General features: G+C 51.7%; 9 protein-coding genes across 9 annotated transcripts; 5 read left to right on the top strand and 4 right to left on the bottom strand.

Moving 5' to 3' along the window:
• Positions 1-538: 538 nt before the first annotated feature.
• N7539_001858 (uncharacterized protein) lies at positions 539-4,004 on the bottom strand (the record flags this gene model as incomplete). Its single annotated transcript, XM_056931461.1, has 6 exons — positions 539-564; positions 685-966; positions 1,044-1,165; positions 1,225-3,430; positions 3,498-3,837; positions 3,918-4,004. The coding sequence occupies 6 exons, from the start codon at positions 4,002-4,004 to the stop codon at positions 539-541; spliced, it is 3,063 nt and encodes a 1,020-aa protein (XP_056793492.1).
• Positions 4,005-5,052: 1,048 nt separating this feature from the next.
• On the bottom strand, positions 5,053-5,910 carry N7539_001857 (phosphotransferase family protein; the record flags this gene model as incomplete). The annotated part of the gene is made up of 1 exon (XM_056931460.1): positions 5,053-5,910. One exon carries the CDS (start codon positions 5,908-5,910, stop codon positions 5,053-5,055), a length of 858 nt encoding a protein of 285 aa, XP_056793491.1.
• A 2,126-nt stretch (positions 5,911-8,036) lies between these two features.
• On the bottom strand, positions 8,037-9,236 carry N7539_001856 (THUMP domain-containing protein; the record flags this gene model as incomplete). The annotated part of the gene is made up of 5 exons (XM_056931459.1): positions 8,037-8,174; positions 8,239-8,379; positions 8,514-8,728; positions 8,806-8,968; positions 9,060-9,236. 5 exons carry the CDS (start codon positions 9,234-9,236, stop codon positions 8,037-8,039), a joined length of 834 nt encoding a protein of 277 aa, XP_056793490.1.
• Positions 9,237-10,941: 1,705 nt separating this feature from the next.
• On the top strand, positions 10,942-12,865 carry N7539_001855 (alpha-keto acid decarboxylase family protein; the record flags this gene model as incomplete). Its single annotated transcript, XM_056931458.1, has 4 exons — positions 10,942-11,134; positions 11,198-12,425; positions 12,492-12,699; positions 12,782-12,865. The coding sequence occupies 4 exons, from the start codon at positions 10,942-10,944 to the stop codon at positions 12,863-12,865; spliced, it is 1,713 nt and encodes a 570-aa protein (XP_056793489.1).
• A 1,964-nt stretch (positions 12,866-14,829) lies between these two features.
• On the top strand, positions 14,830-15,876 carry N7539_001854 (uncharacterized protein; the record flags this gene model as incomplete). Its single annotated transcript, XM_056931457.1, has 1 exon — positions 14,830-15,876. The coding sequence occupies one exon, from the start codon at positions 14,830-14,832 to the stop codon at positions 15,874-15,876; it is 1,047 nt and encodes a 348-aa protein (XP_056793488.1).
• A 104-nt stretch (positions 15,877-15,980) lies between these two features.
• bck1 (uncharacterized protein) lies at positions 15,981-19,795 on the top strand (the record flags this gene model as incomplete). Its single annotated transcript, XM_056931456.1, has 4 exons — positions 15,981-17,568; positions 17,771-17,943; positions 18,036-19,603; positions 19,675-19,795. The coding sequence occupies 4 exons, from the start codon at positions 15,981-15,983 to the stop codon at positions 19,793-19,795; spliced, it is 3,450 nt and encodes a 1,149-aa protein (XP_056793487.1).
• A 409-nt stretch (positions 19,796-20,204) lies between these two features.
• On the bottom strand, positions 20,205-22,780 carry N7539_001852 (Golgi transport complex subunit COG3; the record flags this gene model as incomplete). The annotated part of the gene is made up of 4 exons (XM_056931455.1): positions 20,205-20,975; positions 21,041-22,063; positions 22,127-22,466; positions 22,557-22,780. 4 exons carry the CDS (start codon positions 22,778-22,780, stop codon positions 20,205-20,207), a joined length of 2,358 nt encoding a protein of 785 aa, XP_056793486.1.
• A 274-nt stretch (positions 22,781-23,054) lies between these two features.
• N7539_001851 (RCC1 domain-containing protein) lies at positions 23,055-24,791 on the top strand (the record flags this gene model as incomplete). Its single annotated transcript, XM_056931454.1, has 1 exon — positions 23,055-24,791. One exon carries the CDS (start codon positions 23,055-23,057, stop codon positions 24,789-24,791), a length of 1,737 nt encoding a protein of 578 aa, XP_056793485.1.
• Positions 24,792-25,463: 672 nt separating this feature from the next.
• Positions 25,464-26,601, top strand: N7539_001850 (uncharacterized protein; the record flags this gene model as incomplete). Its single annotated transcript, XM_056931453.1, has 2 exons — positions 25,464-25,916; positions 25,999-26,601. 2 exons carry the CDS (start codon positions 25,464-25,466, stop codon positions 26,599-26,601), a joined length of 1,056 nt encoding a protein of 351 aa, XP_056793484.1.
• Positions 26,602-26,907: the final 306 nt, after the last annotated feature.

Genomic DNA, 26,907 nt, shown 5'->3' with positions numbered 1-26,907 from the left:
TTTTTCATTTAAATCACGTGCTTACAATATAATCTATCGGTTCATTGCCCCCTGCAGAGGCCTGGATGGCGATTTCGAATATGTCCTGCTCATAGATAAGCCTCGTTATGCATCCTCCCGGGCACTTTGGAATTCTCAAGATTGGGCCATGTATTATTGGTGCGCAGGTGTTCCCAAGCGTCGAGACAGAGCTTCTCATAAGCCACAGTGTCGGCGTTTACCTGACTTGACACTGATTACCCTATCATGCCATGAAGTGAATGTTATCAAACAAAGGCTTGCCACACATGTGTTCTGGGCTATCCTGAACAAGTCTCCGCAACTTTGTTCAATTCTGATCATATCACACTAAGGCCAGGCAGACAGATGCCTTCCACTAATGGCAGCAGTCTGTCGAAATGGTCTGAATGTAAGGAGATGCATGTCATATTTTTTTTTCCACGTCCGGGTTTCTTCGTGCCTGCCCGCACAGACTGAAAAGTGCATGCTAGGGCAGCGCGAAATACCTATCCAGCGATTGCTCCATTAAGCGAGAGATCTAAAAGCCAAACTTGGAACCAAGGGCTGTGAAAGGATGGAAAAGTCAATACGCTGATCAATCTTACGTACCTCGTCCAGGGACGCAAGGGGGAGCCGGGGAGAGTCTAGGTCTCCCGACTCACCCTAGTTGGACAGATGACTTACCTCCAAAGACAGCTTTCCGTTTCTGGTTCTGGATATACTTGCCCACGTCGCTTGCAAAGTTACTGCTGTTTTCTTCCAATCGGTCCATCGAGTCGCCTGCAAGCCCAAGTCGCTCAGTTCGCTCCTGCACTTGACGTGACATGTATGCTAGGTAACCCTCTTGATTCCCTTGGGGCTCTGAGGGTGCTGCACGACCTTCGCGGAGGGCTTGACGGCGTTGTTGTTCTTCGAGACGCATCTGCTCAATCATTCTTTTGGATGGTGGACGATCGGGACCACCGACTAGTGGGAAAGGTTAGATCAGAGCACCATTGATGCGGCCTGTTCGTGCCAGGCTGGGGGCGTTTGAGTTTACGTACTGAGCAGGTCCATGTCCGCTGGCGATACATATTGTGTTCCAGAAATCCACTGAATATTCGTAATGGTGGGACGCGGGGGGACAACTTTCTCTCGATCATAGAGACGATCTTGCGACTTGGCTCTGCGAAATCGGTCAACATCGGAATCCACGGATGAGCAATGACACTGGTTTCGGCGTACAGTTTGTGCCCAGATCCCCAAACGTTAAACAGGCCAACCTCTGAAGGTCCAACCCATGCCAGTACGTTACCACTTGGTGTGATGCAAGCCTCAGAGAGCCGTCTCATGTCAGCGATGTAGTCAATTCGAGCAGATCCTATTTCTTTTAATCCCGGCAAAGAGAACGCGCGTGCATTGCCATCTCCGAACAGGCCAACCAAGCTGTAACCACGGCCTTCTACTTTGACCACGGCGGCGGTGTCGCAAAGATAGTCATCCCAGGTCTTGTGAGCCCCCTTGGCTGTCGCGGGCCTAAAGACCCGACAACTCGAGGGTGTCACAGCAACAACAACGCCGCTGATTCTTTCGCTGGTCCGCAGCCCAGCGACTGCATTTGGAGTGGCAATGGCCTGGCCTCCAGATGCCGCGTCGATAGGGATAATCTTGATGATCTTGTCATCGATTGCGGTAGACCCGGCAAACGTAGCTGAGTAGGCACCATTCGATGCGGGGAGAATCTTGAAGGTGGCCATGTTGCCTCTATTGGTTCCCACAAAGCAGCATATGCTAGAGTAGTCTGCGATTTGACGGTCAGTAAAGTTGAAGTGGGCTGATAGTGCAGAACTAAGGGGCCTTTTTAGGTCCATACCTTCTCCTTCCAGAGTCATCACACCAAATTCGATACTGGTCGGCCACTCTGCCGGGGTCTCTTCCGTAGCTCGTGATTTCAGGAAGCTGCCGCGTTTGGGCGCTTTGAGGAGCTCAGACAGATGCGCAGTATGGATAATTGCGGGACCGCGAAGATCAATGATTACTACACTGCCTGCTTCGAAGCCTGCCGCAACAAAGCCAACCTGACTGTGCTTCAAAGCAGTCACCGGTCCTTGCTGCATATTCAGCAAGGTCAGAGGGAGCATGCCGGTCTTCAAGCCTGGGTCGACTCTGTGTTTGATGGGAGTCAAAGTTCCTGGACCCTGATTGACACCGGGAGGCTGCTCATTGCCGATAGACGCGCTGTTGCCCCATCTGAAAACCACAATTTCGCCACTGCGAAGACCAACAGAAAACTCGCCTGTCGTACTAGCAAGGGACATTTCGGTGACTTCCACATTGCCAACACGGCCGACTGCCCGCGCAAGGTCGACTTGAATTGCCTCGCCATTTTCGATTTCATCGTCGTGACCAGCATCCCACAGTCGAACGGTTCCATCTGCATGTGCGGTGGAAAGAATATTTCGATTCTCGAAACGCTTCAGTGGATTTTTCGCTTCCGCTCCTCCCAGGACAAACTTTGGCCCTTGAGCCCGGCGTTCTTTAAGCCCGAGCCACGCACTCCGGTCGACAGGCGTGAGGGTTACTTTGTTCACAAATGGATGCACGAAGGACAGGAAAGGATGAAGCATGTTTGTGGGCGTGATAGCATGCCCAGAAGGAAAGCTCATCGTAGCCAATTCGCCAGAAGAGAGGACGACGAGCAGGGCGATGGGATCGTGAGCACCAGCGAAGTATGGCGAGGAGCGAGGAATGAGGCAAATGTTTACGGCTTGAGCAGCAGGCGGAATGGGAATGTTAACAATACGGCGAGGTCGTTCGAAATAGCTTGCCAGTATTTGCCACGATGAAGTCGCGTAATTTGGCGTTGGTCCCATATCCAAGAACGTCAAGCCCTTGTTTGGGTCGGCCATCGATTTTCCACCTGCGATGAGAAGTCCAGTATCATCGGGATTTTCTTTCGCGCACCATATCACTTTTGTGATGGGCTCCTTCGGTCCAGAAAAGCCGTCAACCGAGCTAGGCCGTCCAGACGTGCCAGCTTGATCGACATTCGCAGTGTCGACGCTGCGCGCATGAAGTTTTCGGCCATCCTTTGAGTCCCATAACACGAGGCTAGTATCTTCATGGACGGTCAAAACGAATATGCCGTTCGGATGCCAGATCGCATTGGTCAGTCTTGGTCGACGTACTCCCGCAGCCGGCATTTCAGAGTCTCCTCCAGGGGCCCCAACTGGAACCTCATACACGAATACTTTCTGCTTGACATTCTGTTTGAAAGAGAACGTCACCGCACCCTCCGGATATCCAATCAGGATTTTGCCGATGTCGCGTGTTGAGAAGGCCAAGGAAACAACTGGATTGAAACGTGAACGGGGATTTTGTTCCAACCAGAGATTCGGAATTTTGAACGGCGTCAAGGACTCTCTGTCAAGGTCATAGGCAATAGTTTCACCTGAGACACAGTCAACATGCAGCTTTCTCTAGGTAGTACCTGACCAGCCCGGGCGAGGGAAACTGACCATTAGACAATCCAATGAAAGCATACTCGAGACTCGGGTCCGTCGCTAGCGCAGTGGGTTGGCCTGGCGGCGCATAAGAGGTGACCAAAGTTTTGGACTCTAAAGAGAAAATGCAGACTTCATTCTTTGAATCCACACTGATGAGCTTGTCGGCGCAGAACTGGATGTACTTCGCCGATGCTTTGCGGGGGAAGCTGAAGACCACAAAAACCCGTCGTTGCCCGAAAACATAGATCTGCCCGCTTCCAAAGGAAGTATCGCTGGTGCCCACCGCCAGTAAGGATTGTACCGGGTCGTATGCAATCGCACTGATTTGCGAGTTAATCCCACATCGTGCAAACTGAAAAGGCCAACTGTCAGAAATTTTCCCCTGTCGCCTTGTTCTTCGTCACATGGATGCCTAGAGCGCCAAGAACATACGTCGTCAATTCCGAAAAGCTCAGGGGACAAGCCCTCAGACAAGTCTCGCTGAATCCCAGCCTGTTTACCTCTCAGTAAGTGCGCCATCACTGGGCTAGTGGGAGCAGATGACAGTGTGTCCTGACATATAGGGGGGAAAAAGAATCTAAAGAAGCTGTCGAAGTATCCGCGGAAGTGGATCGTTCAGGGCTGACGACATGGCGGAGAGGCTAAATGGGGTTGCCCCGCTTCCCGCCCTATCGGCATATCCCCGACGAAGGCCCCGTCAGTAAGACTAAGGACGCTTCTTGCTTTGTCTGACCACAGCGGCGCAGATCCTATCGAGCCGTGAGAACTGCATATCGCATTATTCGAAACCCAAGTGAGCTCCCGTGGCTTGCGGCACGTGGTCTGACTCCCGGCCGACGAAAACGGCTGTAGTTGATCGTATGCGATAGGATAAACTAGGAGACTGTATTCGCACACTCTCTTCTATAAACGTTATGATTACCATGACCGGTACTATACTACTAGGAGAGTAGGTACGCACCCAGATATCTAATGTGACACCGTAGTCACCTACTGTGAGAGGGTAGGACCCTGATTGCCCACGCCTGCTAATGGATCTGCGAGCTATAACGAAGGCTATACAAGTATGGATCGGCAGATTCGGCACTGCTCCTCGCTAATACGACACAAACTCCAGGAAATCTTAAGTGACTTCTAATCTAATGCCAATATTCTGGTTTCTATATGTAGAAAACGGCGAGGTCGATCATTGCCTTATGTATGCGAGGATGAGATTTGTAGCAAGCGAATCATATCGAGCTTCAACCGAGCTTCAACCGAGCTACGTTCTGTTACGGACCCAAAAGCAGCTTGCGGCCATGGTCCGATGTTCAAAGGAGATCGTGATTTCAGTCAAACAAAATCCACCGCGGCCAAGTCCATGAGAGTTGAGGTCAAGTGTCGCCGGGCATTGAACTCTGCTACTTCGTCCCGGTTTCGATAATACTGTGTTGTGACTTGGCAAACAAGTCGATAGCATGAATATCTGCGATTGTATTAGAAAAATTGGAACTATTAGCTCCTCGCGACGGAAAAGGAACTGGCCAGTCCAAGAAACGATCCGTTTGCGCTGGAGAAGGTGAAATTCTTACAGTAACACACGAATGCTCTCTCTTTTCGTTCGAACCAAAGGTAATCCCGCGCCTTCGACGACGGCAAAAGTCGGCCTCTCGAATATCTCTGCCATGAGCATGTCCCCCCAGCAGGCGCTGCTCAAATCCACCACTCCAGATATTTGATTGGACTGTTCATTCAACAGAACATGGGCTGGCCGCCCCAAGCTGACAATTGTGAGCCGAGGCAGAATGACCTCATCCAGGGCGGGCGCCTGTCGAAGTATTTCATGACGAAGCTCGGCATAAGGTAGATTGATGAACACGTCCTCAGCGTCTCGTAATACACCCTCCAGTAGCGCACAGAATGCGTCCCGCCATGATGTTTTGCCTGCTCCCTGAGCAACCTGCTGCAAAGAACCAAATCTTGGTGCCACATTCTGGCCGATGGTCATAGCGAGAAATCCTAAGTGACGGTCCACCTCGCTGCGTTCACGGGTATTCAACAGGCCTTCAATGTCCAAAAGACTGGATCCCTCCATGTATTGACGGAGCAAGAGAGATGGGCCAAGAGTACTGCCGCTGGGGCGATAATGATAGAGCCGGGGGATACACGGATTGGCACTTTGGCCCAGAAGAGCGAGAACACGCGCTTCCGTCTCCAGACACAAGCGCTCATGTCGCAGCAGCGGGGTTCCTGGATACGGGGAGCTCTTCAAAAAGAGACGGAGACCGTTGGTGAGCGTGAGGCGGCGCAAACCGTGGAGGTGGCCGTTGATATTTTCGGATTGTTGCACTCGCACACTTGAAGGGAAAAGGGACGATATGACAGCATTCAACTGAGCGCTCTCGTATGTCTGCGTATTCAAGACACCGTCAAGTAAAGGAGACATGCTCAAAGTCTTCGAACATGGGCGTGAAGAGCATCTCGTCACAGCGGACTGGCCCATGATGGTGAGCACAACATTTAGTGCTGATTCTGGACAGACAAGACGTGACTACTCATGGCTGAGCATTTCAACAGGGGTTATATCGAGGTCGATCATCCCAGGGTTGCCGCCCTTTAAGCGGGAAATACTGACACGGCTACATGGCCCCCGAGCGAATGGCTGGGACAGCTGCAAAGCTTGTCCACAGTCTGATTCGACGAAATAGGATAACAGAGGCGCAAGCATAGACACATGGTAAGCGAGCTTCCAGAAGTGCCAGACAGGCAAGCGAAGGCTTCCATGTCTAATCGAAGTCTTCGAATCGCATAAGTGCCCAGTCGATGCCGGATTGACAGCGCAAGGATGTTTCGCCGGACCAAGTCTGTGGTTGCAGGCCCCAGGTGGACCATGACATGGACCTACTGTAGGTTGTCTTACGCGAGATTCGGTGGGGGCATGCCCTGTGTCTTCTCTCACGTCGATTTCGGGTCACATCGTGTGTAGTCGATCGCGGTCTAAGACCATAGGTAGGGTCCATTTCCGCCCGGTTTGATGGCTCGTGACAGGTCAGTGAAGCCCGGTAGCTTGTAGCCTTTCAAATTGGCAACTGATAGCGTCACAGAGGCATTTGACTGTAGAGGGCTCCGCCCTGTCGCCTTGTCTCTCTCCACATGCTTCCTCACAGAGATGAGTGATCATCATGCTTGGCCAGCTCTGCATCAACGCCTCCACGAGGCTACACCTCGGCGTACACAGACGCTAGGACGACCATATCTGGGAGCTTGATCTGACAGATGCCGAGAGACCAATGAGCCGTGAATCATCATTTTCGAAGATGCTTCTCGACTGACTTGGAAGAGTATAGCGGGACGGGGGACGCGGCGTGACGGTCCGTGATAGTCTTTCGCCTAAGGATCCCGCTTAAAGACACTCTCGGTATCCGAGCTTTTGGCCGCCAATGAAACGGGGCGCTTGCCGAGATTCCAGCTCTCGCAGTGGAGATCCCCCCAGTTCCCCTCAAACTTCCAAGTATAGTAGAAGTGAGATTGAGTATTTGGTCACTACATGAGGGTAAGGCCCTTTCACTACCGAGAGAGTCACGGACAGAATGTTCTTTACTTGTGACCTGGCCTGATGATCAACGAAACAGGCAGATGTTCGCTTCCTTCATGGTGACTGGAAAGATCCAGCCACTACCGAGTCGGATGTCACATGATTTGTGAGTGCTGGGCATCAGTAACAGGTAGCTGAGCTTCCACTAACTGAATTCCATGCATTGGATTCAAGTGAGATCAAGTAGTAGTGAGTCAGTACTCAGTAGTCAGTAATCCCTTGGTCTGGCGCCAATGGCCAGGCAGCTTCAGCACTCCAAATGAACACTACTACTACCGTCACCGTGAGTTAGTACTGCTCCCCTCTTGATCCCCTAGTGGATGTCCCTTTTCCGTAATAGGCAGGACTCCCCGAGCGTACTATCTTTTGATACTCAGGTACCTCCTACTTACCACCGTACTGTGGTGGTGTACCCTTTTGATGGTGCGGGCCCCATGGTGTTATCAAAACTGACGAAGACGCTCCACAGCCAGCCTCACACTCGGGACTCTGTTCTTACACATGGATTAAAATGACAGCAGTGTAGGCCATTGATGACAGACGGGCGGCAAGCAGATATCCGGGGACTCATTTAATTCTGTGCTTATTTGGAGAGTAGGGGTATTAGACTGATGATGTCGCATGTGCCCCCGTCTGAGTTCCATCAGGTTTAAGTGAGTTTGGACCTGTTTACTTTCCAGAGCGAATAGTAGCACACAAGTGCCATGCACGTATAATGCAGAGTTAGCGGAGGAAATGAGGCACTTTGCAGAGTCTCACGGCTTTGTCTCTGGTCAACGAGCCAATAGAAGGTATAGCAGCGACTCATACCGAGCTTACGGGGTCCCTACCAACCGGAAGCGCTTCAAAATTAAGACGAAAACATACTCACGGTTTGCTTATGAAGGAATGCAGATGAGAGGCCGTGGAGAAACAGTTAGAATATTCATCTCGCATTCACTTGGCCAACCTCTGATCACTTCAAGTCTGCAGGTGATCTATGCGGCCGGTGCTTTGGCATCAGTCTTGACCTCGCCCGCAGATCCTGCTTTCGGACCTGGATCGTAAATCTCGGCCAAATTGAACCGCTTCAACCGATCATAGTCGCCGTCCACAACGCTCATACCAATGATATTCTATGTGGAAGTCAGCAAATTAACCTCCAGTTCAGGCTCCGGCGAGTTCTTGTGCTAGACTAACCTGGCAGACGTCAACTAAGATCATGTGGTCGTAATTTGTCAAGTTCACCGGATGTTCTTTTCCAACCACATCGGCGACAGTCTTGATGATACTGTCCCGGTGGAATTTGTTATTGCCCCGCACAGAGGGTCGGATAGCATACTGCGTGCGACAGACTGTATTAGTATTAATTTGATCGGCTTTCCAGAAGAGTTCCAACAAACTCATCTTGCTGTCATAAGGGAGGCTCCATCTCCGTCTCCATCAAACTGGCAAGTTGAGCCACCACGACTCACCGTCTTGGGTGGTCCTCCAGAGTGGAAGACTGGCTTGAGAATCTGCCGGGCAAAGGCTTCGACATCCACACTCAAGGTCTTTCGGACCTCAGTCACCGGGGTCATTCGCTTCACATATCGGCTCTTTTTCAGATCTGGACTCGCTTGTGCTTCGGTACAAAGCCGGTGGACAAGCTTTACTGGGTCGATGGACTTGTCCAGTCGCACAAAGATGACTGTTGTGACGTTAGCTGAGACGTTGCACTGTATGCTTTGAATATGGATGGACGACAGGTTCGCCAAAGACACGTACCGCAGGGCATCTCCAGACGCACTGCTTCAAAAGGCTTTTTCTTGTCCTTGTTGGGCTTCAAGCCAGCCAGCTCTCTTTTGATCTGAGCTTCAATGTCTTCATCATCCTCCTCTTCATCGTCATCTCCCGTTGTATCTTTGAGCTGCCCGGACTTCTCCAGGGCCTGTGGAACAGCATTGTGAGGTGAGCATTGGATTCTGTTTCCCTGGTCACGGCCCCTTTGACTGGGCATAAAGGGCGCAAGGCAGACCAACCTGTGAGAAAAGATCCAAAGTCTCTGCAATACACTTTCCCTCTCTGCCCATATCGCAAGTCACAATTACACCGACATCGCCGGTTTCAATGTTGACTTTGCGACCCGAATTTTGCCATGCGGGTTTCCCGCTCTGTTCAATGATCCAGTTAGCCTCGTCGATACTTGTCACTTGCATGCTTATTCCTTGACAGCCTCCTGGAGCTAGTGGCACATGACCAGAAGTTCATGGAACCAAGATGACACGTGCCTTTTGGCCTTTCTGGCGCTTGGCAGACGAGTTGGCATTATCAGACATACTACGCTTTTCTCCGGACATGGAGCGAATGTGAAGAGCAGTCGGTGGGAGAGCTTTGATCGGTTTCCTCTTGACGTTCAAAACTCAATTTCCGCGATACCCTGATAGGCGGGGAGGGTAAAGGTGGGGTGGAGTCGGCGATCCCGTACGACGAGCGATTGCGGCCACAATGAGTCAAGCGACAGGCTGGCTACTACTACTTACTACTTACTACTTACTACTTACTACTTACTACTTACTACTTATGGACACATTGGAGTCTTGGATAGTCACGGTTCCTGAGGCTACGCAACCTACGGCTACAGCATACCAAGCTGGGAGGAGAGACTTTGTGTAGCATTTACATGTCTCAATCCTCTTGATGCAGGTGTTAAAATATTGTGATTGACTTTTGATACTTTCCAGCGACAACGAATGAGCTTAGGTCTAGTCGAATCTAGTAATTAGTCGCACTGTCTAAGTTGTCGCTGGAGATATTTGCTCCCTGTCTTCCGAGCCTCATTGACAATGACCGGCCTTAAGTCACCTGATAAGAGAAAGCTCACTGCCGTTCCTGGCCGTGAGCCACTGCTCCTTCCGTAGCTCGTGGCGTGAGGCGCTCATTGGAGTCCCATCGGTCGCAGCAGGTCGATCTTCCGTCTCGGGTCTGTCCACGAAGTCAGGTGCTTATTCGGTGATAGATGGCTCTCCCCTGATGTGCCACTGAATGCTTGGGATCGTGGTTTCGATCTAGACTTGCGATCGATTCTTTCCTTTGCCAAATTCCCCTGCCCAAATGCGGGTACGGTTTCCACCTAAGTCTGTTATCGACGAGAATTTATTGACTTGAAAAGAGTGCTACCAAGGTCGCCAATAAGCCCGCAGCCGCTTGTGTGTCGAGCAATTGGGTTTAAAGCTCATCCACTGGGGATGATGATATACACCATAAGGTCGTGTCTCACTGACCGATCGCAGTGTGGCTGGGAGATGGATATCGTACTTCCATGGGCTGAATAGGTATTCACAATTTCACGGAGAGGTTGACCCGATACCGAACACGCTTGGAACCGGCCGGCCTGGAGCCACCCTCACTCGCTGCTCGATGATTCACGACCCGAGCTGATCCGAGAGGTTGTCGGCTCATAGTCTCATCAGATCTGCGATCTATTCTTGCTTTCAGCCCAGTCCACATTTATCATTCTTTGTTGAAGAGTGAAAATCAGACGATGACACGCACAGGTAAGTACAGTGTGGCATGACATCAACCGTGCCGTAGAATGACGTAGATCACGTTGTCCGACTCTGCCGCATCAGAGCATCTGGCGAAGACAAGCACAGTAGGTAGCAAGGTACCGTCACTAGTAGCAAAGAAGTAACTTACACATCATCCAATCGACCGGGGATCTTGTTTGTCCTACTTTGTCTTCGGCCGTTATTCCGATTGCCCGGTGTCACTCTGCTGCAAGAGAAGGAAATAGGCAGTTTGCTCACCCCACCTGGTTTAGATGTCGCCCAACCCTCCGCTACTTAATTCAGCTTCCAACACTCTGTGGCTCAACTTTGCTCTTTCTTTCCCCAACTACACCGTGCCAACATCACCTTCACGATGACTTCCACGGACATTGCTACCCAGGAGCTGGAGAACCCCATGGACCTCAGCGAGTACCTGTTTCGTCGTTTGTACGAGGTCGGCATTCGAGCTGTACATGGCGTTCCGGGCGATTACAATCTTGCCGCGCTCGACTACCTGCCAAAGTGTGGTCTAGACTGGGTTGGAAACTGCAACGAGCTCAATGCTGGTAAGTCTTAATCCCAAACCCCCATCACAAGGGACACCTAGCTCACCAAGGTTCCTCTGGTAGGCTACGCCGCCGATGGATACGCTCGTGTGAAGGGAATCAGCGCTCTGATCACCACCTTCGGAGTGGGAGAGCTCTCGGCCATGAATGCCCTTGCCGGCGCATACTCGGAATATGTTCCTATCGTCCACATCGTGGGTCAGCCCAACACTCGATCACAGAAAGATGGCATGTTGCTGCACCACACGCTCGGTAATGGCGATTTCAATGTCTTCAATAAGATGAATGCGGAAATCTCCTGCTACGTTGCCCACCTGAAGGACCCTCGTGATGCAGCCACGCTTATCGACAGCGCCATTCGTGAGTGCTGGATCCGCAGTCGGCCAGTCTACATCACTCTTCCCACAGACATGATCAAGGCCAAGGTGAACGGCGATCGTCTGAAGCAGCCAATCGACTTGTCCATCCCCAAGAACGACCCAGAGAAGGAGGATTACGTTGTGGATGTGGTCCTGAAATACTTGCAGGCAGCGAAGAACCCTGTCATTCTGGTCGACGCCTGTACTATTCGCCACCGGGCCATGGAAGAAGTGCAAAAGCTTGTCGAGGCATCTGGCCTTCCCACTTTTGTTGCCCCCATGGGCAAGGGCGCTGTGAATGAAACATACCCCAACTTTGGAGGTGTCTATGCTGGAGACGGATCCAACCCGGGTGTGAGAGAGGTAGTCGAGTCCTCCGATTTGATCCTGAGCATTGGCGCCATTAAATCTGATTTCAACACCGCCGGATTCACCTATCGAATTGGCCAGCTGAACACCATCGACTTCCACAGCAACTACGTGCGCGTGCGATACTCCGAGTATCCCGATGTCAACATGAAGGGAGTCCTTCGCAAGGTGGTAGAGCGCATGGGCAAGCTCAACGTCACTTCCAGCCCCCCCATCAACAACAAACTCCCGGCCAGTGAGCAGAATTCATCGAGTCAGACCATTACCCACGCCTGGCTGTGGCCTACGGTCGGTCAGTGGCTCAAGGAGCGGGATATTGTCATCACCGAAACTGGCACTGCCAACTTTGGTATCTGGGATACCCGATTCCCCGCACATGTGACTGCCATCAGCCAGGTGCTCTGGGGAAGCATTGGTTACTCCATGGGCGCGTGCCAAGGTGCTGCTCTCGCGGCCAAAGAGCAAAAGAACCGTCGGACCATTCTGTTCATTGGAGATGGAAGTGCCCAACTTACCATTCAAGAGCTCAGCACGATGCTTCGCAACAAGCTCAATCCCATTGTGTAAGTGTTTCGAGATCCCTGAACGAGGCTCGCGAAGTACACCATCTGATGATTCCGTCTATACAGGTTCGTCATCTGCAATGAGGGCTACACTATCGAGCGATACATCCACGGCTGGGATGCTACCTACAATGACATTCAGACCTGGGACTATGCCGCTATTCCCAAGGTGTTCGGCGCGGACGCAGGCTATCAGGCCCGTCGCATCAAGACTCGTGACGAGTTGAACGCACTCTTCGCTGATCAGGAATTCAACAACCCAACAAGTTTGCAGGTGAGGTTCTTACATTAACCCCAAGATGGTTTTCTGTTTTTACGAGAATGACGACGGCTAACACGTGGGGAAAATCGCGTAGCTTGTGGAACTGTACATGCCTCGTGATGATGCGCCCGCCGCACTGAAACTGACTGCTGACGCCGCAGCTGCGCGCAACAAATAAGCATTGGAGAGCTACTCCTCTTCTGCTTCCTTGTCACCGCCTGCCGGGGTGTTGGTCGACTCGGAGCCTGACGCAAATCATTGTACTCCGGGGAGGAAATTACCCCTTGCTTTGTCTCGTGTGGGATTGTTCCAGCGACCACACCTTCATCGTCTGTGCCTACCTCAAAAGTTGTTGCTGGCGACTTCTCATACTCCGAGACACAAGGGTCATACTCCGAGACACGAGGGAATCCTCACTAATCGCCAGTTGAATTTCCCACTTTACGACTTATGGTTAGCAACATATCTCATATTCATTCAAGAGCCACTCTTCGCTTCAGGCGCCGTCTTATTTTTCAATTGATAAAAACCATCCCGGCCCTCGAGATGCCATCCACTCCATTCTAATGTTCTCAAATGGAGTATGGGCCTTCTCATCATCCATGACCGTCAAGGTCTTCCATATCACTTTGGTGATCGGCATGTGCATTCCAGCAGCCAGACAATGCTTTATCTCTCAAACGTGATATAACTTACCGGGTAGTTACAAGTTGGAACCATCTATGTAAGCATGTACTATGTTACTAGTCTATGTACCACTCAAGTAAACACAAAGGCTCTGTATCTGATGCATGGATGGCATCGAGCCCAATCGCATGATCTCTGAAACATGCTGGCCACGAGACCAGGTTCTTTTGCGAACCAGGACACGCGGGCCCTCGTAGCTATGTGCGAGTATGATTAGAAGCCACCGCAATTGCTACTGCCTTGAGTTATTCCACTGTGTGATCCTTCCATGGACTGATCGTGATACTTACAGTAGCCGAAGGATCATCCAAAGAACGGCCATTTGCTAGGGAACAAGCAGGATCAAAGATAGCGGGACGGACTAGTAAACTAGTAACTAGTAACTAGTTACTACTACTACTACTACTACTAAGTTACTAACTACCAAGCTAGTAAACTACTGCGCGAGGGGCGAGATGTCCACGCAGACCGCTTTAGACTCCAAGGATCCTCCCGTTTGCGCGAAATATACCGTCTGTGGCCAATGCTCGACGGGATGTCTTCCGGGGCCGAGACTTTAGGATTCAGGGGAAATGGATCTCGCTGTTCACAACTTTACAGTAGTAGTTTCGGTAGCTGGATAGACTGTCGCCGGATTCTCGAGATACTTGGTCGCTGTCCGATAAGTTAAGGTGCTTTGACTCGCTTAAGTCATAATTCATCACCGGGTCGCTGGTGCACATCTTAGGATCTTACTGATATGAAATTCACGATAGGGGTGTTGGTAGTTGAAACGAAGCAGTATCCAGAAAATTGCTTGATCGGGAATGGAATGTGGACGGGCGGTCGAGTGCCCAACTCATTCAAACTCCGCGCTTGCCCGACATCAAAGCTCGAGGTCTCCACACTTGAAGCATTGCGGGCCCACCACGTGATGATTCTAGGCGTTGCTAATCTTTAGGCATTAGGCATTCGTCGGGCTTGCTGATATTCGAACTTTCACTATTTAGCTTGATATCTTGCGGTTGAACAAGTAAGTGATGACTGATCGCATGCGATCACTCTAAACGCTTCCAGGGAAAGGGCAGCACAGCAGACAGCCTGATCGTGACGCGCTTCGATCCCTTAAGCTCTCGAGGTAGTGACGGGCGATCGGACGAGGGGGGGTCGCTGCTGCTGTTGCGGCAACATTCTTTTTGGGACTAACAATAATATCTTTTCAAAGCAGAGCCGCCTTCTCAAACACCACATGGCTGGCTGGCTCTGGGCCTTGACCACCAGTATTTCTGAACCCTGAGCGAATCAAGACCGAGGCACAGATAATAGCCATGTCGACAAGTCCACTCCCTTCTTGATTCCCGAACTACCCATGCCATGCATTGATTGCGCCAAGCGTGCTCAGCGACTTCGAGATTTGCAACAGCGTACCGCTGCGCCCTAGACGCGCGACTGCGTTCGCTCAATACGACTTCAACCATGGATGGCCAAAGACAATACATCCCGGGCCCTCCCCCGCCCCAGCATCCTATGAACCTGCCTCCGCCGCCGCCGCGACACCCTCACCAGCAGCTACAGACTGGAGTCCCTCCGCCGCCGCCAGGGCCGCCGCCAGGTCCACCGCTAGCTTCAGGATACGGAACACCTGGTGGTTGGCAACAAACACAGCAGCAGCAGAAACCACCAAGTTGGGGTAGACCTCCCCTTCCTGGTGGATTTCCACCACCGCCACCACCACTGCCTCAGAATCAACATATCGCCGCATACCGCCCATCCGCGCCCTTGTCTCTTGTCACTTCACACGACAACCAGCCGCTTACATCGGCGACTTATATACCCGGCAACGACACCCTTGGAGTCGGAATCCCACCTCTTTTTGAGCCCAGTGGGCAAACCTACGACCCCTATGCGCAACAGCGCCAAACCAGTAGTCAGACATATCATCCGGGACCGGATGGCCCGTTCAATCCACAGACGCCGGGTACGCGGCTCACACCCCCCTTTACCTTGCACAACAATATCCATGAGCTGGTCACCAATGATAACCCTTCGCAAGGTCCCCAACACGGCGACCTTGCGAAATCGCCGACTCATCGGCACCAGACAAGCGGAGCTTCTCTTGGAGGCATGTCACCAAGTGAAGCTGCAATCCAGTGGCCACTTGATCGGGTCCTGCTCTGGCTTGCTCGGAATGGGTTCTCCAAGGATTGGCAAGAAACATTCAAGGCCTTAGAGTTGCAAGGTGCTGACTTCTTGGAGCTTGGTCTTGCATCCGGAGGGCGTGGAAATTTGGGGAAAATGCATAAAGTCGTCTATCCTCAACTTGCAAAAGAATGTGCTCGGAGCGGCACTGGCTGGGATTCGACACGCGAGCGAGAAGAAGGGTTGCGAATGCGCAAATTGATACGCCAGATACACGAGAACGAATCAGATTCCTCCATCTCGACTCCGATGCGAGGTGACCCGCCTGGTTGGGCTACCGCAACAGTTGAAAATGGAACTGGCTTCTACTCGAGCCCCCGTTGACTGAACCCCGTTCGGCTGGACCGACGGGCGGTATCAATGATATCACTCCAGAACAGTTAGCAACCATCCAAAGTGCGGCCACTTCGCAACAAAAGATCCCTCAGATGCGTTCTGTGACTCTTCCGATTCCGTCTGGCTTCGATGGCCCAGCGCACGAGTCCCCGTCACGAGACTCACCCAGTTGGCTTCGCTCTGATTACTCCAGAAATGCTTTGGCCGCAGTGAATGACCATCGGCGACAGAGTCCCTCGGTCTCGAGTGAAAGTGGCGCCCTGCCTGCGTCGTTGAGAGCACAGGACAGTCCAAAGAGTGGAAGTCCAGCGGCGCATTATGTGTCCCCCTCATATTCTGGGCTCACCTCTTCCTCTACTGGGGATCTGCCGCTCCGGTATGAGCATTCCCGTGTCAACAGTACCGAATCGACCCCTGGAGCTGCACGGGGATCCGCCTCAACGGGCAGATATTATGAAAGCCGCAGACAAGGTACTGATGTATCTCGCCCTTCAAACCAGGCTCAGGAGCCAAGCAAAGCTCATGGCCCAGAGCTCTCTTCCTCAATTCCTCGCGAACACAGCAAGAGCATTTTGAACCTGTTCTCAAGAAAGAAAGGACACAAAACCGATGTGCCCAGCCATCCTTCTTCCGAAGACTTGGAGTCTCCGCCAAGCCCCGAGGCGCGAACGAACGGCTATCTTCCCTATCAGCCCGCATTCAACTCGAGTGACATGTCCTTAGGGGAGCGATCATCCTCAGTCATTCCGACCAAAACCAAGAAATGGATGTTTGGTACCATGGACGGTGTCAACTACCGCTTGATTGACATAACCGACTGGGACTCCGTGGAGACGCTTCGGGCTGGAATCTGTCATGCTCTAGGAATATCCGACTGGAGCGGTGCCCAGATATTCCTCACTCAACCTGGACAGACAGAGCACGAGGACCCCATGAGCGACTCGATCTTGGCAGTGAGCCGGAGAACGAAATCGGACGCTTATGGGTCGTTAAAGGTCTTCGTCAAGGGTGTGCTAAATTCTCACTCAGCAAATCAAACACCGCGGTTTGATGGCCTGGGAGTTTCGATACCTTCCGAAAAGCCAGCACTGTCTCCCACGGCTGCCCACGGTTCGATCCATCGAAAGCCCTTGGAGGAAGCCGCGCTGAATAGGATATCCCCCAAAACCCAAGGAAAGCCATATAGTGACTTGCTAGGCTCTCGGCAAAATACCCTCAAAGCCACGCCGGCGAAATCCCTCCCTGATGGATCTCCCGACCCTGGCTTGATTCAAGATCCTGACAAGATGGATTTGCTCGCCCGTCATGAGGCGCACATGCGGGAGGTCGAACGCAAACAGAAGGAAAACCGCATTTCTCGTTTGCCTCCGCCAACTTCGCAACAAACACGGAAGGACACATATGGAGACACAGGGTATCGGCGTGAAGGTGTTATTGACTTTGATTCTCCACGGCTGTCTCCATACGAGGAAAAGAAGGTCGAGAAATCCGAAACTTTGGTTCCTTTGCGAAAACCTCCTGTGGCACCCAATGAGTCGAACACACTCACCAAAGTCAACTCGTTGAGAAAAGTGCCAGGCGAGCGAGGAGAACGCCACCGTCAACAGACGCAAGCTACAGGGCAATCGCACGGTCTTGGGGCGGTGCTGGCAACCGTCGGGCGAATCTCGGGCGCTATCGGTACTCCATCACCCTCAGTTCCAATCCCCCCAATTCGTCGTTGCACAGTCAGGACAGCGTGAGCTCTGATTCTGATCGGACGAGCACTGTTGGCTCCATCGCAACTGGGTCAAGCAGAACGACGCTAGGTAAGTTAGAGTCTTGTTTCACATTGCTTTCTGAGGGGAAGTCTGAACTACTGCTAAGCTTTTTTTCCCTCCAGATTCAGGCAGCAATGTAACTGCTTTCGGTGGCGAGTACAGCCTGGACACTGTTCCTCCATTCGCCTCTCGCTCTACACCAAATGAAACTTCCCCTCAAAATACAACTTCGGAGAAGCCCACCGCGCAGTCCCGAAAATCATTCGGCCCAGAATTTGACTTCGAGGAATCCGAGGTGTCGTTCTTCAAAACTCCACAGCAACCAGTCGAAGAAGCAGACGACGACAACTCTTCTGACGACGGGCTTTTCGCAATTCGGCCATCAAGGGCGGAGCCCCGAAACCTGCACCGGAACTTGAGAAAAGACGAAAACCCTCATTGAGCTTGGATACTGATAATGCCAAGCCGCGTCGAGTTGTGAGCTTCATCTCACCTAACACATCCTCAGGGAAGGGCTTTGCCACGCCAGTCAGCGGAGAAAGGAAAGGAGGTGAATTTTCCGCCCAGCCAAGGAAGTTCTCCGGCACGTTCTATGGATCAGATTCGTCGGATGATGATGAGCCCAATCGCAGGGACTCGTTTGTCAATGGCGATGTTTGGGCTAGCAGACCTGCTGTCGAGGGTGTCATCGATAACCTTGACAGCTTCTTCCCGAATGTCGATCTCGATGCTCCTTATCTCGAGGAGCCACCTTCGCCTAATGCGGCAAAGGGAGATCCAGACGCCAGCGCAACCATTAGAGCCAGACAGGATCCTTCGTTGCCGATGTCACAGTCTGCCACGGACATGAACAACATGTCATCGGATGCGTCGACCATGCGTCCTCCACCGGGTTCACAAGGCGGATCTATCGTGGCCAGGCGAAATCTGGACCGCAGCGGTGGCTTATCACGAAAGAAATCAATTCGTGAAGTGGCCAGAGGTGCCGCGCACCGAACTAAGAGCGTCAGCTCTGCTGGCCCTCAGCAGTCCGGCAACTTGTTACGACGAAAGAGCACCAAGATGTTTGGCGCTAAGATCATGCAAATTAGCCCCAAACCCGGTAAGAGACTTCGTCAACTTGACCCCATTCCTCAAAACGCGCCTACCTCTCCAGAGACAAGTGGGACTGTCCCGCAACGCCAGCCTACCTTTCGCATTATTCGCGGTCAGCTCATCGGAAAGGGTACCTATGGTCGAGTTTACCTGGGCATGAATGCAGACAATGGTGAGGTTTTGGCCGTAAAGCAGGTGGAGATCAATGCGAGGTTAGCAGGCACCGATCGAGACCGCATCAAGGAGATGGTGGCTGCCTTAGACCAAGAGATTGACACGATGCAACATCTCGAGCACCCAAATATTGTGCAGTATCTCGGTTGTGAGCGGGGAGAGACGTCCATCTCTATCTACCTTGAGTACATCTCTGGTGGGTCTGTGGGAAGTTGTCTACGCAAGCATGGCAAATTCGAAGAAAGTGTAGTGAAATCCTTGACACGGCAGACTCTCGATGGTCTCGCCTATCTTCATGACATGGGAATTTTGCATCGTGATCTGAAGGCCGACAACATCTTGCTTGATCTGGATGGAACCTGCAAAATCTCCGATTTTGGTATATCCAAGAAGACCGATGACATTTATGGAAATGATTCTTCCAATTCCATGCAAGGCTCGGTCTTCTGGATGGCACCTGAAGTCATTCAATCACAGGGTCAAGGTTACAGCGCCAAGGTTGATATCTGGTCACTTGGCTGTGTCGTCTTGGAGATGTTTGCTGGTCGCCGACCTTGGAGCAAAGAAGAAGCTATTGGGGCCATCTTCAAGCTTGGCAGTCTCAACCAGGCCCCACCTATTCCAGACGACGTTTCCATGAGCATCAGTCCCGCAGCGCTTGCTTTCATGTACGACTGTTTCACTGTGTGAGTTAGACCGCCCAGAGTCACGTTGCGTGGCCCTCTAGGACCCATTACTGACCATCTTCCTGACACAGAAATTCTTCCGAGCGTCCCACTGCCGGGACCCTGCTCACTCGTCATCCCTTCTGCGAACCGGATCCAAGCTACAATTTCCTTGACACGGAACTTTATGCGAAAATTCGACATGTGCTATGAGTGGCTTCCCACCTTGGGTCATGAGCTCATAAATTTCGATGTTTTCAAGTGCATTCACTCCAATCCTGTACACATACGAGACCTTTGCCCGCCACTTTCGCAAAAACCTTGCTCATGTTACTATTCTTTTGTGCATTTTGTCAAGCGAGGCCAGGCGGTTTATAGCGGAGCGTTCGTTTACTATGCATACCTATGCTTCTTCACCAAAACAAATACATTTTGCTACATTGTGCAATCTTCTGCATAAATCATAAGCGAGCGAAACTTTCGTTCCAAACAAGACGCTGGTGATTGAACAATTATACCTTTTACTCTGCGGTAAATGGTTACTTCTTGTCAAATGACGCATGCAATTGGTATCTTGAAATAATTCGAATATGCTCAAGGGAAAGGCCACCAAAGGGAAATGCTAAGAGCTTCCCTTCGAGACGCCATCATCATCATCATCATCCACAAAATCGTTTTCGCGCTCAGACTGAAGACCAGCAACACCAACTTTGAAGATGTTCTCGCACCACGAAGCGAACGTGTCAACTTCCCATGCGGCTTGGCTCTGGTCCTTTCCTTTCCCGGATGTGATGAATTTGTCGAAGAAGTCCTCGTAAATCTGAATCGTACGATCTTGAACCGCGCCTACAAGGGTTTCCTTCATCCGTGTGTCGTCAATATACGCGTTGAGTATTTTTCGAAGGGCAGGCACTTCCTTCTCAATGGTGCGACAGGTCGGATAAACAAGCTCTCCGTGTTGCAGATTGCGCGTATCGACGAATTTTGTCGGCAGGGATGCTGTCATACGAGCTGCAAAGGCATTGATGAAGTCGTTGATCACGGTTCGCAATTGGCCGTCTAATTCCAGTTTGGCATCGAGCATATTCTCGACTACGCGAGGAATGAGCCCGTGTCCAACGAGGCGCATCAGATTACGTGGATTGAAAAGCCCGCCTCTCTCGCGAAGCTCCCAGAAGGTATTTGTCACGCCTGAGAAATCGAGCGAGACCTCTGGAGCCACAAACTCAATGTCAAAGGCGACAATTTGCTGTTTTAGAATGAGAAGATGACTCATCAGGAACAGTTGGCCGTCGGCAGGAGACGATTTGTTCGCAATGAGTGTGCTGGCACTTTGAAGCGATAAGGTGGTTTGGTGCACAATCTGATGGGCGAGATCGTCGAAAACGGTAGACTAGTTTTTTGCGGGTCAGCGAGTGGTCGCGATAGATGTAGCTGGGTTTTGAAAGGAAGATGTACATTGACTAGCCGATAAATTCGACTCAAGAGCCATATTGCCCTTCGCAGTGTGGGGTACCAGCCCTTGAGCGCGGTCTGGGTCTCAAAGTCCCATTTCTCGTCTTGATCTTGAGCTGCCGCACGCTCACTGCCTCCTTCAACGGACGCCTTGGTTTCAAGCATGGTCCTTACCAGCATATCCTTTGTGTCCGAGATCTGCGTATCGGTCACGCTTAATGACACCTGTTTGCTGCGCATGGGATAGTCAATGTCCTCAGGTCGGGGTTTGTAGCGCTCAATTTCATCGCGCAGCACGGCCTGAGCTCGGAACACAAGCCGTGTCTGAATATCTTGAAGAGCCGGCTGAATGAGAACAGAGAAGTCGAGCTGGTTCGCCTCGCCTTGCTCCATTTCTTCTTCGGGATCGAGGAAATACCGTGTTTGCAGGAGAGTGCACAGTTGACACAAAGTACCCATGTCGGTTTCGTGGATGATTCGTGGGCGAAGATGATCGTAGAGCGGCTCGCAGATTGTTTCAAGGAAGTCGTACAGGCCGGTCTGACCATGGAACCACTCCCCCCACAAGTCATACTCGTCCAAACATAAGCCGCGGATATAACTGATGCTCGCGCGGGCAAAAGCGACCAAGTCCTTTGAAGAGCTGGGTGTCTGTGAGATCTCATTGAGCTTCTTACGAGCAAGAGGCACAACGAGTCGTACTCGCGTTGCTGCATAATTGCTGTGCAGTTCGTTCATCAAGCTCTGATATTCTGCCTCATTGTTCTGCTCGGAGTTTAAGGGGGGCACTGCTCTCTTTTGAATTTCCACACCGATCTGCTTGAGCTCCGGCGCGCCAACCCTGAATTTTGCATAAAGTAAGGCAGATAGGGCAGCCTCATTCAAAGATTGATCTGCGATTTTCTTCGAGACATTTGAATAGATTTCGCGCAGAGATGAGACAAAGTTACCTCGAATCAGGGTGAGAGCTCGAGTCAGAAGCAAGCGGTACCTCGCGCGATAGACCTCGGCCTCTTTTTGCTCCGGCTGCCAGGTCTTTCAGTTCATGTTTTCTCAATGGGAGCGCATCCAAGGCTTTAATTCACTTACGTGTGTTTCCATGTAATCCAAACAGACGTCCAAGCGCCGTAACATGTCGGAGAAATCCTCATCTCGTACTGTGTTGCCAGCGCCCGGGGCATTGAGTCTTCTCGAAGCCGGATCTAGGAATTCATAGTAATGAAGATTGGTTTGTATTCCATTCGCAAGCTTTGTATCCCGCTCTTGAGCAGTCAGCAAGCCTTCGCATTGTTTTTCGAAATTGGACGTCTGCGACTCGACGGCGTTGAACTCCTTGGCAAGATGTGTAAGAGAGTCGAGTAAGACTAGAGTGTTGACTAATATATCGTCGATATGCTCGCGCGACTGTTGCAAGTCATCTAGACAATTTCTGAAGTTTGAGAAGAAGCATGATTAGCAACAGCGGTTGATGGGGGATCTCCTCCTTTTCCTCATGATTCTCGCACATAATGGAACTTACTGGTATTGCTCGTAGCTCTCTTCTACCAGATCTCCTTTCACCTTACTGTACCATTCTGAGAATTCAAGCTCATTTTGCCATTGAGGAATGGTTGGCTTGTCGTCTTTCTCCTCAGGTTGCTCGGACAGACCATCAAGATGCGGCTGGGAGTCCCTCACAGCAACCTTCCGCGGGGGCCCTGAGGGTGCTGTCTGGCGACGTGCTCGCGTCTTTGCTGACGACATATCAAAAGTAGAAAGAGGCCCTGAGGCAAGTGACCTTCATGAGATCATTTGGCGATAATCCTTTTGTGCGTCGCAAGCAGGCAGAAGTATATACTCACCAAGACGTTCGGCGGTGATCCGAGGCCATATCACAATCAGCAACCCGCCGGAGCTTATTCTGCCTCGGGATCCCGCCCGATACTGACGCAATGAAGATGAGCTACCCCGATCTTCTTCCCCAGAAAGTGCATAGTTTTTGCATCGCCAGGGCCGCAAAACTTTCGAATATTCAATGATGGCTACACGGGTATGGGGCTCTGCGACCCCTTCCATGCGTTCGATCATTCGCCCATCGGTCTCTGCTGTCCGTGTTCCCCTTCGAACATCCCGGCGTGGGCTTGCTAGCCAGAATGCGCAACAGCCCAATGGGGCTCCGAATATGGTCGTGCGTGGCCTAGGCGCGGCAGTCGCCGGAGCTGCAGTCTATATTGGATATTCCTTCATGAAAGGAGACTTTGAGGATGTACCTCATGAGATCAAGGCTGCTGCAGAGAAGCAGATGATCAACCTCCAAGACTCGCAAGAACAGCTCGTCCAGGAAAAGCGAAGCTTGAGGAGCCCCGGAGTCTACATGTGTGGCTCTAATGTCTACAAAGTGGTGGATCCAGGTTCCAAAGACACCAATGTGAAAACACCCCGTCGGCTCAAGTACTTCAATGGCCAGGTGCTCCGCGATCTGAAAGCTGGTGAGAAAGCTGGTGCTGCGATCACGGAAAATGGCGATCTGGTACAGTGGGGCAAGGGCTTCTCTGAGAAGGAATTCAAGCCAACGAAGACTTTGGTTGGCAAGGATCTCAAGTCTCTCGCCTTGTCCGAGAACCGGGTTGTTGCTCTGTCGTCGGATGGCACGGTTTATTCATTGCCAATTGCCAAGGAGGAGCAGCAGACTGGGCCTAAGACACAAGAGGGCTCCTGGATACCTTTTTGGACCACTCAGTCACCTCTGAGTTATCGCACCTTGAAGCCGACGCTGGGCTTTGGTGAGAAGGTGACCTCTATCTCGGCAGGCCAGGAGCACGTGGTTCTTCTAACAAGCTCTGGCCGCGTCTTTACTGCTGCCGCGTCAACTGAACATTACCCTTCCCACGGCCAGCTCGGTGTGCCTGGGTTGACATGGTCGACCCGTCCCAAGGGCCCTGTAGACCTGTGCCATGAGGTCACTGCTCTTGTGGGCTCTCCAGTATCCAAGATCAGCGCTGGCGACTACCACTCGCTTGCGCTGACCAAGGACGGCCGCGTCTTTGCCTGGGGTGACAACTCGTTTGGTCAACTTGGCGTCGACTATGACTCAGAACAAACTTTCAGAGACACCCCCTTCGCTCTTTCCCTGCAAAAGCTTTATCGCCGAGGATTGTATGCCGTGCAGGCGACCAATATTGCTGCTGGTGGTGCTGGCAGCTTTTTCACAGTTGATGCCCAGCGCGTCCTGGGCCCCGAGGAGAATCCTAAATTGGTTCGAGATCTGGGCCACGTCACTGCTGATACATGGTCCTGTGGCAAAGGCATTTGGGGTCAATTGGGTACAGGCCGGTGGGTTCATCTCCAGGATTCACCCGCCAAGGTGAAGGATCTGAGCGGACTTGCAGAATACGATGAAGTCAAGAAGCAATTGACACCTATCCGTCTTCGCGACATCTCCGTGGGGACGACACATGTCGCTGCTGTCATGGACAACAAGAGTGCCATCACGACCAAAACAACCGAATCTCTTGATAAGTCGCGTGACTTTGGCTACGACGTGCTCTTCTGGGGAGGCAACGAGCATTTCCAGCTGGGTACGGGAAAGCGGGTAAACTTCTCCCGACCAAGCTATATCAAGGCACCATCAGAGGTTTCAAAGAAGGACGAACCCGATGCACGCCTACAGATCATGCCGCAGCACAAGGGTAAGGTAGATAAGCGATCTGTCAAGATGGAGCAAAGAGTCGAATGTGGTCGCCACGTAACTGCCATCTATGCCGCGACAGTTTGACGGAATAAAGTCGCGATGAGAAACAAAACGGACGAAGAATGAGCCCGTCCCTGTATTTTTATTGAGCTAGTGCTCCATTAATGCCTCTCCCACTTCTCCTTCATCGGATTCCCTGTGCTTCTTGTGCTCTACGACCACCACTTGGCGATGTATTCCCGATCCTTCGGATGCATTAATGAGTGTCCACCGAATAGATTCCTAGTCTAGTGAGCACCGTGAATTTCCTGGTCCATGTTTTGAAGCCGGTAGGTAGTCAGACGTGACCTGATCGTTGATATGCTATGAGAAGCTTGCTTAGCAGCACGCAGATATTAAACGAGAGGTTAGTGATTAACGGATCTTGACACGGAAGGCTCTTCCGTCCAACAACCAACAACCCGCAATCAGCATCTGCCTGGGCTCGTCTTTGCTATTTTTGGAGTCGGCGTCAACGAGCCACGAGGTTCCGTCGGGTGTTAAATCGACTCTATGGATAAGCTGACGTACTCTTGTATGTAGCTGATCCATTGACCCGGGACTTCCAGAATGGGTCTGGTACCAACTTGGATCGGATACCCCGACTCAGACACACAGCCCCTGAGGGCTCCATCAGCTTACCCATTGTCTCGCCCATCCCTACGAAACCCAACAAAACCTAAAGTGCTTCTGACCAGGTCATACGCTGGTATCGCAATGATCGCGCCGTCTTGGCCACGCATCTATGATTTCATCCAAGCCTTTCGAGGTGTGAATAGCACCTTTCTCACAGAGAAACACGTTCCGGGCGCCGATCTGACCGGCAAATGGATCATCGTCACCGGATCCAACAATGGAATCGGCTTAGAGGCCGCAAAGTCCATGGCCGCGATGGGAGCCCACATCATTCTAGCCTGTCGAGAACCGCCTTCATGGGAAATTCATCCCACAGCCGCGGTTGAAGAGTGCCAGCAGATTTCTCAAGCACACGGCCATTCAGCCTCAATCGAGTGGTGGCAGGTTGATTTAGCAGATTTTGACAGCGTGGAGAAGTTCTGCGCGCGGTGGTTAGGATGCGACCGGCCTCTGGATGTCCTTTGCAACAATGCTGGACTTGCGCCTCCAGCCCAGGACATCATGACCAAAGATGGCTTCCAAATGGCTCACCAGGTATGTCTTGATGCTCCGCAGTGCGTTGTGGTACATTGTGCCCTTTCTATCACAGTGAGCCATTCTAATAATTTGATGGCAGGTAAATCTACTATCTCAGGTGCTAATAACCCTCCGTTTGCTCCCATCGTTGGCTCGAAGTGCAGAGCCTCGAATTGTTTGCACGACATCTTGTATCCACCACCTCGGTCTGTTTGATCTAGACCATTTTCAAGGTGGACCTTGGAAAAGAGGCAATGACTATCAAGACAACAAGCTCTACTATCAGACCTGGGTCACCGAGCTACAGTCCCGGCTTCTGCGACACTCCGAATACAAGCACGTCACCGTGAACGGAGTGAATCCGGGGTTTGTGGGTTCGAGTATTTGGGTGCCAGTGACAACAGCCACCGATCTGCCCACTCGAGTATTGAAACTACTTTTACGCTTCTTTGCCATCACCCCGCAGCAGGGTAGCTTGGCGATCACTTATGCGGCTACTTCACCGGAGTGTGGACCACACCCAGACACGCAGGGTGTAGGTGCGCCTAGTGGACGAGGGGGCGGTAGATACATCAATCGCATCTGGGATGCGCCAGCACGACCGATTTGTTATGACGCAGAAGCAAGATCTGCCGTGTGGATGGAATTGGATAAGGAGCTTCATTTGCGGGATAAAGGTTTGTTGGAAATCCTTGGGCTGTAATCAACACAGAGATAAGAGTCAAATAGCTCGGAGACATACAGAGACAACCAGGACACAGTTATGATGATACCTTCTACAGGTTTCACGTGGCTTGGTGAGATTAGAGGATAATATGCTGTAGGCATGAAGTGATTAGAATAGCGATGCGTTCTATACTTGGGTCTGCGAAGGCGCTGAACGGCTGTTACGGCGGCAGACAAGAGCAGCCAGGGGCGAACGTATTGTACATTCATTCATACAGTGATTCAGGCAATAGCTCTGGCGAGCTATTTTTACTCGTTTGATAGGCTAGTACTGGGTAAGTCT

The sequence above is a fragment of the Penicillium diatomitis genome, assembly GCF_028827545.1.
Source record: "Penicillium diatomitis strain IBT 30728 chromosome Unknown utg000002l_segment0_segment0, whole genome shotgun sequence".
Lineage (NCBI taxonomy): Eukaryota > Fungi > Ascomycota > Eurotiomycetes > Eurotiales > Aspergillaceae > Penicillium > Penicillium diatomitis.
The sequence above is the reverse complement of the archived record's forward strand: the minus strand, read 5'-3'. Positions and strand labels throughout refer to the sequence as shown.